Raw genomic sequence first — 11,451 nt, forward strand, 5'->3', positions numbered from 1 at the left:
CATGATTGTGTAGTATAGATGCAAATTGTGTAACGTGTGGACTAATCACAGCCGAAGTCTCCCGCTGTTCTGTGTTGTAAAAATAGTATAACACATTTCCCCCCAAGATTTATACAGTTTTGTCGCCCCTCCGTAGCTTGTTATGAGAGATTAAAGTGCTAACATCACATACTAAGTGACAATTTTGCATCGACTCTTAAAATAATCAGGGGCTATCGGCCCTGGAGCAGTTTTACATGATCAGATCTGGATCTTATTGACAAAAGTTTGGACACCCCTGCTACAACCTGGGACAATTTAATCCCAATCCCTAAAAATGATGCCAATCTGTGAGTCATATTTGCACTGGTTTTACTCTCAATTGGAAGATAATAGTTGAGTGTACATAAAATGCATCTGTGTAAACAGTGACTCCACAAAAAGTGGGCATAAGAAATCATTTTCATATAACATTGACATGCTGCAGCAGGTTCAGCAAGACTGCCACTTTGTGATTGTGAACACCCAGTTCTCTACAAACTACATAACCATTGTCAAACAATAAGCCAAGATGACAGTGTTTAATCAGTCGATTTAAAAAAAGCTTGAGAAAAACTTTGAAAAGGAATCATCCACAGGGCCACAGAAGCCACACCGTTATTTCACCCAATCATGTTCTCAAGAGATTTGCGCGTGAATTTTAATTATTTACAAAATCATTCTCCATTTGTTGACAGTCATCTCACTTTTGACAGACCAGAGACATTTCTAGCGCTTTCCCAGAAGGCTTCGCCCATCTCTCGCACTTTAAAGCACACTTAATTACCATTGCCACCAGTTAAATGTTGTTTTCTGTCAGGTTTTAAGGTATGCAGGATTGTAATTATCAGTCATTGTTGCCTGGCCACAACAATGTGCACTTGTTTTGCAGCAGCATGAGAAATTCCCCTCTTGGGATTCTCATGGCAGGCTTGAGCCATGCAAGCTGAACTATGAACTACTTTTATCGTAATCATGCTGAACAACAGCACTTAAAAGATATACCTGTTCCATTTAACACGTTTTCAAACAGAGAGTATAAAGGACCAATGGAAGGAGACATTTGAAATCCTTCTGGAACTAAACACTAAATGACCAGATGATCTCTAATATAGATTCCCACCTGAAGGAGGTGCCACGCAATAATTATTTGAGGACACACACACACACACACACACACACACACACACACACACACACACACACACACACACACACACACACACACACACACACACACACACACACACACACACACACACACACACACACACACACACAAGCTGCTGCACATTTTGGACATGCAACCAATGTTCTGGTTTATTATTTGAAAGACCTGTGAAATCACCTCGAGGTAGAAAGATGAGCGAAGCATGTTCTTCTGAATTTGTAAAGATATCTTCATTCATGCAGTGCTCTCTTTCACCAACAAGTTTACACACACAGTTGTGTTTTTTGCTGTTTGTGCAACACGAGACCGTTTGTCTTTGACGCAGTGAACTGCTGGAGGTGTACCTCGAGGCCTCTAGGTGGCATCAAAGCCCCTGTTCAGGTTACACTGGCTGGCGAGTGTTCTCAATGTCGAAATACCAGTTTGTGACTTAATCAGGAAAAAGTAATGATCAGGAGTCAGGTTTTTTTTTTTGCCCCACTTTGTATTAAAGAGTAAACTGAAGTGTCCATGCTCTGTGGATTTGGAGAGATTTTGTGCAGATTGAGGGACTCCACCCGCCACGACACCAGTTTGTACATATCCCGTCAAGTTACATGTAATTGCTTAATTATTTACAGCATATTCAGTTTCTTTTTTTTCTTTTTTTTTTTTAAATCCCCACCTTTGATGTGCAATTTTCATTTTCCCAAGATGTTCAACTCATCCGAAACATTCATGGGTAATCCTCGCCCTCTGACATTTGTCCAACACTGTAATTTAAAACACAGGACGTTTTGGACTGGTGTTTTTTTTTTTTTTTTTATGTTTTCTGTCGTATTGAAAATTAAACAAGATAGAACATGCAAATAAGCAACTGAAGAGCAATGCTGGTTCTCATGCTCAGGCCTATGTCAGCCCAACCCTTGTTTCCCCTCTTCCCTCCCTCCTTTCCCTTGCCAAACAGGATCTGTAGGATCTTACAGAGTCATTTTCTCAGGAGACAGGAATGTCAGAACACAAGGCCGAATGCCTGCTGCAACACGCTCCCCACATTCTAGCAAACTCACAGGGAAACAACCACACACACACACACACACACACACACGCACACAAAAAAAGTCCAGAATGAGTTGCTCACGCATGCATTTAATTTCCACTTAAAGTGAAGCAATAACTATCAGTGGCAGATGTCGTTTAAAAGCCGGACATGCTGCAGACGTACGGTGTGACTCACCACACAAATTGTCTGGTACAACACCCTCCTCGGTTTTTACAAGGTGACTGTGGGTTCACAACCTTCCCGCTCGAAAACGACGTTCCCTTTACATCTTGTTAAATCCCCGACTTTCTTTGGCCATTTGGTGTCTGTGTTTGTGGGAGCGTTGTGTCTAACACTATTAGAGACACACACACACACACACATACACGCGCGCACACACACACACTGAGGTTTTTTTATACATTTTTTTTATTTCAAAAAGTTTTGTGTTTGGTGTACATTTTATAAGCATAATATAATACAGCAGACAGGCTAGTCATTTAGACTATAAGGATCCCACATGAATCTGAATATAAATACAGTACAACACATTAAAGTTTGAATCTTCAGGCTGCATTATCAGTATGACACAAAATCAAAGAAATGTTTAAGGATTATTTGGTTGGATTTTTTATTTTTTATTTTTTTTTAAATCATCCCACATTACCATCTACAGTATCTCAGACGCTATCAACAAGCAGAGAGTAGAAATGTAACAAAAACCTGGACGTCCTGCTTCGTGCTACATTTGTCTGCGTTTGGACGCCGCGGCCCAGAGTGACGCCACGCTCTGTATCTGTGAGCTCGCTCTCTCAACGCTCGCGCCGCCGTTCCCATTGCATGGACAAGCAGAGCTGTTTGAACTGAAATCTCACAAGTCCTCGAAGAGTCCACCTTCCACCAGAGCTCGCGGACGCTCTAGTTGACGGCCCAATGGCTGGAGGCCGGCGACGAGCTGCTGGTGGACTCTCTGTGGCTGTAGGTGGGCGACTGGGTGAGACTGGGACTGCTGGGGGGTGTGGAAGAACAGGAGGAAGACTTGGATTTTATCTGCAGCCACTTGTCCCCCAGAGCCTTGGCGAAGTGGTCGTCGACGGAGACGCTGATGGAGAGCTGCTGAGAGCGAGCTTTCTGGTAGTTCACTCCGAGGCTCCTCTGGAAGTGCTCCTCCAGGTCGTGATCGTAGTTGGATTTGGAAATCACTGGAGTCGGGACAAGGAATAACAAACGTGAGGAACACACCTTGAGTGAGTCAGTCGAAGTGTGTGGTTGGATGAAGTGTGAGGCGATGACTGGGGAGTGACCGTCTGGTGAGCGAACTCATCTAAAACAGTGTGAGACTGACCCGATGAGTGGCTTCTGTGGAGCTCCGGCTTGCTGGAAGGATTTCTTAGTGAGGAGACACAGGTGATCACAGAGGGCCGTACCTGGAATAGAAGATAAAATAAATTCAGTGTGAGAGATCAATTTATCAGTGAATGATGTTTTCCTTTGCTTAACATCTGTATGACCCCCGTTGAATATCACCTAAACCTCACAGGCTACTTTATCCAGCTGCAACATTAACAGCATACAAAGTCAAAAAATTGAGAACAAAAATGATTTGAGAACTGATTAAACAGGTTGGGTTTGCACACGAACAGTCAGATCACTCCCAGTGTGGCGGTATAAACAAGCCAAAGAAAAAGCAGTCTGTTTGGTCTTGTTGATGGCATTCCTCCCTCCATTGCTCACATTTTCTCCCTGAATCCGGCTGGATAGCATAGCTGAGGCAAGCTTAGGCCTGCATGGACTCTTAGAAGTAGAACGGCTGTGCTGTTGGATCCACTGGGAGACGTACCCCTGCAGTGGGTAGCCTGGAGCTACGCCGAGACTATCAAAGGACAAGCAGGCCATGTTTTCCCAAATTGTTGGAATATCATGAGACCAGCTGATTGAAAACACAAGCAGCACTGAAAGTACCTGGATTTGACTGGCCACGGTGCTTTTCGAGGTCTCCTCCGTAATTTCCGGGTCTTTTTTTGGCTTCTTGATGAGTGCGAGGGGCTCGTCCATGACTGGCGTGTAGTACACGTGGGTGGGCAGAGGGCTGGTGGGGCTGGGTGCCGGACTCTGGGCGGATGTGGGACTTGGTCGGCTGCCGAACACCACCGGTGCCGGTGCTGCTCTCTGGGCCATTTTACTGTGGCTTCTGCTTATAGCGCGCTCCCGCCTGGAATTACAAAACAGTTGTCAACCACAAAATGTTTTTTTTTCAACAGTGTTTGTATTTATTCACTGAAATGTTCAATGTCGCATTTATAGACTGATCCGCTGACCTTTCCTCCAGAGTTAAACCTCTGTCGTGGCTGCGTTTGCGCTTGATGGGGTACCCTGTTGGAACCCGGGCCCGGTCATTCGCCATGTGCCTGTACCTGTCTTCGCTTCTGAGGTGAGGCTGACCTGTAAAAGCACAATTAAATGCAGGATTAGAATAAGCACACAGGCTTATAATGAAGAAAGTTAATGATTCATTTACTACAACAATGAATTCTGTGACCGTCACTGGTGATTTCGTTAAATTCAATTTTGGCGTGTCACATTATGTGATGAGTAACTACTTGTTTTGATCGGTGACATCGACCTGCAGGACGGCTACCTGTGGGAAAATGCTGCTTGTCACCGTTAATCGTAAACTCCGTTAAGCTGCAAAACTCGATCTACCTGATCAGTGAGCGTTACAACACGACGCAGCTGATTCAGTGCTAACGGTAAATGTTGTTTTTCTGCATGATGTTGGCATGCAGCCCTGTCACACGCTCAGAAAGGCGCACCGAACGCTTGATGGGAGAATAGAGCGCCAAACATCAAACGGCACTGGGGACCCTAAATTGGGCTGCACCTGTCTGTGGAGGAGGACATGAAAAGACCATCTGCAGTCACACGAGTTGAGACACATCAACCAGGAGCTGATGGCATCACGGGGGTGCTAAATGATAAAAGTGTCACAAACGGTTGTTTGTTTGGGTTTTTTTTTTTTTAGGTTTTTTTTTTTTTTTTAAATCAGATTGATCACTTAGGTTTAATCAAAGCTTTATGGACAATGTATATTCTTTCTATAAGTTCATGTGTCATGCATACAGGCAAAACTCGGGCACTGAAAATATACTGGCAGCATAATTTCACTATGATCTGTCGCCAGAGTTGAAAATCTACAATCAAACAGCATCAACATCCAATGAGTGTTTTAAATCAAATACTAGTAGATACTGCCACACTCTTTTAAAAGGTACTCTAAATATATCTGTTTACATTAAAAAAAAAATTTCTAGCATATTAACCGACTGCTTATTTAAGTTCACATCTCCTGTGTAACCACTGCAACACCTGTGTGTGACTCCTACACACTGCACCATTGTGCAGGGGGGGCAGGTATAACCACACCTATGCTGATTTTCTAATGCCTCAGGCATGGTTATTTCTTCCTTGTTAATGGAGGGAATAAGTTGTCTGACCTTCTGGTTTATATTTGATTCCGCTTTCATTCATATCGATGTGTTTAAAGAAGCTCAGAAATCTTAAGACCGTGAAGGCATGAGGAGGGAGTTCCTTGTGTTTATGTTAGAAAGACTGGAAGTGTGTCCCTTACTCTATTTTAAACGTTCTTGTTTTGTACATTACATTTTTGTCTTGTATCGCCTTGACGTCTTTCTATTTGATGCTGTATTTACATGAATGTCATGACCGGAAAGGAGGTAAAGCACCAGTGTTGTAAACACAAACATTAATAAAGGTTGTGACATGACATATTGCCAAAACATTTAAATATATGTATATATTAACTAACACTTTATCGTATCTAACCATATCTACCGATTCGAAGACTTTATTGTACCGAGCAAGGTAAAACAAATACTTACTGTCATTAAGCATTACAAGACAAAGAGAATAAAAAAACAAGGGAAGTCTTGATCAAGCTTACCTTCTAAGATGTAGACCTTGAATCCACTGCTCATCCGAGTAATGTACTGGAAATTAGCCACAGCCATGATTTGTTGTCTTTGTCAGAGTGGAGGCAAATACAGAGAAACACCTTGACTGCTGGAGTTTACAGGACACAGAGAGGCTCAGTGATAGATTGTATTGGAGAGGTAATGAGATGCTGGGTCTTAGCTCACTCAGGTAAAGTATCAGGTGAGTGCAGAATAGGTACAGGGGCATCCATGTGACTCCTTCCTTGCATGCAGATTGGCTGCAGTGTGGACCAATAGGAAGCTCTCACTGGCTCTGCCTTGTTATTGTATTGCAGTGTGGACTCAGGTAGACCTGCCTCTCAGTCAGAAAGTGAAGTTGTTAATTGTCACAGAACAAACTCTACGATGATTGCAGACGTTTTCCCCATGTGCCACGCTTTGTTTTGCAAAGATAAAGCATGAAGCCCCCATCTTTATTCTTTCTTAATATTACTCCCATATCTTCCACAAATCTGTGGGTGAAATGTGTCTTTTGTTTTCCTCCATGGAGTCAGCACCTGTCCAACTCACCCCCCCTCCCTCCTTCCTAATCTGCAATCTCACCAAACTGCATTTTTCTGAGCGCTTAGCCCACCGAGGCTCCAGTCATTCCGCTGGCCAGCCCATACACGCATGCAGCTGTACTCTGAGCCTGCCTCACCAGTAATCCAAAGGCTTTTGTTGATGGCCAGACAAAGACTCCTAAGTCCTGGAAATGCTGCTGCCATGAGAACAATCTCATCTGAGAATAGTGTGCAGTTTGGCCTCAGAGGGTACTTTCTCAGATACTCTGGTTCGTTCAGAGAGATGCTTGTGCCCCGATGCATGGTGGCCCAGTCACCATGTTACTATGTGCTCTCTTTGTTTGGGCTCCAGGATATTGTTTGTAGTGGGTATATATAATGGCGAGGTCTGGTTGACATATATTCTTACTGTGAGTACATGGGTAAAAGTACTTAAAATTAAGCTCAACAGCGCCCTCCTAAGTCATGCACTACAATAGCAGGCCTTTAAGCAAGCATATATGGCTCGCACACAATTCTTCACGTGTCTGCACATCAAACACCAGAGTTTGCCTTCTTTGTATGTTGACTATAAACATTTGCTCCTCCTCAAGTTGCCGATCAATATTGTCATTTTACGGCAAAAATATAGCATTTTCTTTTAGTATTTTCATTCTATTCTACTCTGTTCATGGCTATTTTAAATATGCATATATTGTGATGAGTTAATCTAATCCAGTTGGGACTGTAATGCTCGGGGTATGATGACCTCACTAATTTACACTAATATCTCATTTGTCTGTGGAGAATTGAGATTTGATGATAAATTATGTGATTGTAGTAACTTGTATGAATATAGAATGACAAACCAAGTGTTTATCAAATGTCAAAACACAAGCAATATGACTCTTCTAGTAAAAAACAAAACAAAACCCAGAACTATTGATATTGTCAGTCTAAATCAATGGAACCATGTTTTAAAAGCTTTTTATGACTTTAGTGCAGTAGTCCTGGAACACGATTGAAATGCTCCAATGCTTCAGTTTGTTGTCATGTAAGACTGTGTGGAGGAAAGTTTCCGCTATGGCTTACCGTAAGAAATACATCACTGAGACCTTTCACAGTAAGGATGTGTCATTCTGCATCAACGGTTATGCGTTGGTAAATAGGAAGGGAGTGGAACACAGGTGACGCATTTCATTGTTTTCTCCTCTGCACTTTCATGATTCAAAGGAATGGATCTGTAGTTGCTGATATAATGCTATATGCTGCAACAAAATATAAAATATTTGTACTTAATTACTTTACTCATGTTTAGATTTCCATGTGTTTGTACATGAGTAATGCTTTCAAGAGGACTTTATTTTACTTTCACTTATAACACAAATACACAAATATTTGTTCTTTTTAGACATTGTACTCTTTAAACTGGCTCGTTTATTGTTTAGCTCAAAAGTTTTTATACAAAAGCTGCCAACTTTAACAGTTGTCCATACTTAAGCTACAAAATGTGCACCATTTCAGGAGAATTCAAGCTAATCATCAATATCATCAACAATTGTTTAATGCCATTGGGACCGTTGATTTGAAAGTTTCACACAAAATGATTCAAGTTTTAAATAAAGTCCAATCAAGTAATTTCCTGTAAACCAAATGGAGAATAATAGTTCTAAAGTTGCAGTGCTAATGCTGAAGCTGCTCTGTTCACAACATGCCGTGACATGTCACAATAACAATAGGTGTGTGTGTGTGTGTGCGTGTGTGTGTGTGTGTGTGCGCGTGTGCGTGTGTGTGTGTGTGTGTGAAGCTAAAGTTGAATGTCATTCTTACAAGATACTTTGTACTTGAGTACATTTCAGAAACTGTATTTTACTCGTACTAAATAAGGACAGAAGGTAAATCAATACTTTTACTAAAGCTATTTTTCCTCACTCAAGTATGTAACCTAGTAAATAATGTCATCAATTTAGTTAAATTTGATTACAATAATCATTCTGTAGTTCAGTGTCTGTAGTAGTTGTTATATTTGCTGAGACAAATGACCAAAGAAATAAATCATAGCTCAACTTGCTCAATAATCAGTACATTCATTCTTCTCATAAACTATTCTTCTTGTCGAGGTTATTTATTACTTATTAAAATTCATGTTTGTTGGTGCACAGAATCACAAACACAAAACATGCAGGGCAATGGGCTTCCATGAACTAGATTGTTTAACAACGCTTTAGGGCAACTGGGTGAGTTGTTGCCATGTTGCCTATCCTCAAAACTGAAGAATGTTCACGTGTGTGAAATGATAAACAACAAATACTGGTTCAACAAGTTACAAAAGAATGAATTATAAGGCAAAACAAACAAGCATATGTGAATGACATTTATTGACTCATCCTGAGAAGCTTTAAAGTCAAATAAAGAAATTGTAAACTAAGCACAGTTGCACAACTGTTTTTATTACAATTTGCTACCTGAGCTATATCAATACGCTCAATTAGCTCATGATAGGTCGCATGAAGCCGTTACCACCACAGAGTGCAGTTTCCATAGTAGAGCCTGGAGCTCCCAGTGGGTCTGTGTTGATCACTGGCTGCATCGTGCAGACACAAGATGCGTGTCTTGCACTCTGTATTGACGAGATCAAAAGAAACACTGTGTGCTCGCCTCATGAAAGCCAAACAGTAAGTGTGTCACATTGTTTATCGAACGCTGCAGGATGCCTCATGCCATCAACACCCGTGTGCATCCTGTGGAGGCAGCAGCAGGCTCTTGTCTGACACCGAGAGATGCTGCATGGCGGGAGGATCGTGACCCAGATTGTGGATCAGACTGAAATGTATCAGTCAGATCATATAGGTTGTTGTGCTGCGAGCACGCTTATCATTTTCTGTCGATCCATCTTCGACCACCTTTGTATAAATGAGGCTCATTATAAAATCTGCTGTGAGTGGACCTCCCTACACATCTGGCATATATTTGGAATATAATTTTTTTTTATTAAATGCTTGAAGCGGATACTTATAATACAAGATTTGTGTTATCTTAAATACAACATTTTTTTATTTTTTTTATAAATCTAACCTAACATAACTTGGTTGACTTTTCTCTTTTTGAGACAGGGGAGGCTTATTGCTGTCCACGACTGGTTCCAAACCACATGTGATGTAGGAAAACGCTCAATTTCTTTGCATATTGTCAGGAAGCTGCACGGGTTGTCAGAATAAAATGTAAAGTAAAATCCAACAATGTTGCATCCTGAGCTTTAAAAGGTAATCTGCGGTTAATTTAGAGCTATAGAATAAAGTTACCTGTGTATTTTTCATATTTTCTGGTGCCATCAGTCTCATTTTTTCCAAAAACAAAATATGATGGAGTTTAAATGCATATAAAATAGGTTTCCAGTATATTTTCAATTTACTAGCCCAACTACATTTGTTGCATGCTGGGAAATGAGATTGCTGGGAAATTGTTGTTTTGTCTGTATTAGATGATATTTCTCATTGATATTTTATGCATCAATGTTAAATTGTGAATACACTATTGGTTTATGAGATTTTTGTTGTCTTGCATTTTTAATTAATACCAATTTCTTGGACTATAGGTTATTGAAAGTGATCTAAAATAGAACCACAGGAACTAAATACAGGAAATATTGTATATTATCATATTATCCTCTAATTAGAGTTCCAAAGGTGCATTTTATTACTTGATATTGTTGTGGTACGTGACAGATATTCAGATAGAAGAATACAATGCAGCAGGTACAAAAAAGGATCAATGCCAGTTCTACCATTATACTGCACTTTCAATCTGGGATGTGAGGAGACCAGATTCTTGAGTTTTAGAAAAAAAAAGTGGCCTCATCCGGTCTGATGATGTGCGAGGCCTCTTTGCATGCGTTTTTAGTCTTAAGAAGACCTGAGTCTATTAGAAAGCCTCATAATTAAAACATAGTCAGACTGCATCAAATACTGAGATGTGCGCTCTGCTCCTGGTTGTGGCACTATCCTCCATCCATACATATGACTGCGCTCTCATCAGCACCACCCTTGTTACGCATCAGATCGCTGAGTCAAGTCAGACACAGACCGACGGAGCAATACAGGAAACCTGATGCAATAAAATATGCCTACAAATCTGAAAATCTGCTCAGTAATTGGAGACTTTTGAAAAGGGACATTACTGAAAACGATGCAGTAAAATGTGACAGTCTTCATTGACAGAAACGGGGCGGATCTACGAATCGATGTGGATTTATTTGTGCGCTGCAACCGGATGTGCAGACACGCACTGTGTGTATCTTGATGGCTCGACGTCCTCACAGGCACTTTCCTTCAGGATGACTGGGAGTGACGCAGGGCAAGACGGAAAATAAAATAATAATAAAAAAAAAAAAAACCTGGTGCTTGAGGGGAAGGACAACGGTGATGCAGGAAGGACTGTAGTCGTATTTATTTCACAGGTAGGTTGAATCCCGATGCACCACCTGCATGTGTGCACACCAGAGTGTAAAAGGCTTCCCTGTGAGGAATAACCAGCAGCTGGTAAAGGAACCGTCTCCATCCGTGGGGCAGATCAGTTTGGACACTCCCAGGTAGGCTTCAGCATGGCTTGTTATGGATCTTACTACAGGCTGCATTCTTAATTCAAGGATTACATCAAATTTCAAGAGAGAAATGAGAGTATGTGTGTGCGATTTCTGCAGATTGGGGCCAGTTTGACGCTTTCCAGCACCTCAAGCAATTTATCATG

General features: G+C 41.3%; 1 protein-coding gene across 1 annotated transcript; it reads right to left on the minus strand.

Moving 5' to 3' along the window:
- Positions 1 to 2,672: 2,672 nt before the first annotated feature.
- Positions 2,673 to 6,301, minus strand: vgll4l (vestigial like 4 like). Its single transcript, XM_080499829.1, has 5 exons — positions 6,172 to 6,301; positions 4,529 to 4,652; positions 4,173 to 4,422; positions 3,556 to 3,637; positions 2,673 to 3,412 (listed from the first exon to the last, which is right to left on the minus strand). The coding sequence occupies exons 1-5, from the start codon at positions 6,236 to 6,238 to the stop codon at positions 3,129 to 3,131; spliced, it is 807 nt and encodes a 268-aa protein (XP_080355955.1). The 5' UTR covers positions 6,239 to 6,301; the 3' UTR covers positions 2,673 to 3,128.
- Between the last annotated feature and the right edge of the window lie 5,150 nt (positions 6,302 to 11,451).

The sequence above is a fragment of the Blennius ocellaris genome (genome assembly GCF_963422515.1).
Source record: "Blennius ocellaris genome assembly, chromosome: 7".
Taxonomy (NCBI): Eukaryota; Metazoa; Chordata; class Actinopteri; order Blenniiformes; family Blenniidae; genus Blennius; species Blennius ocellaris.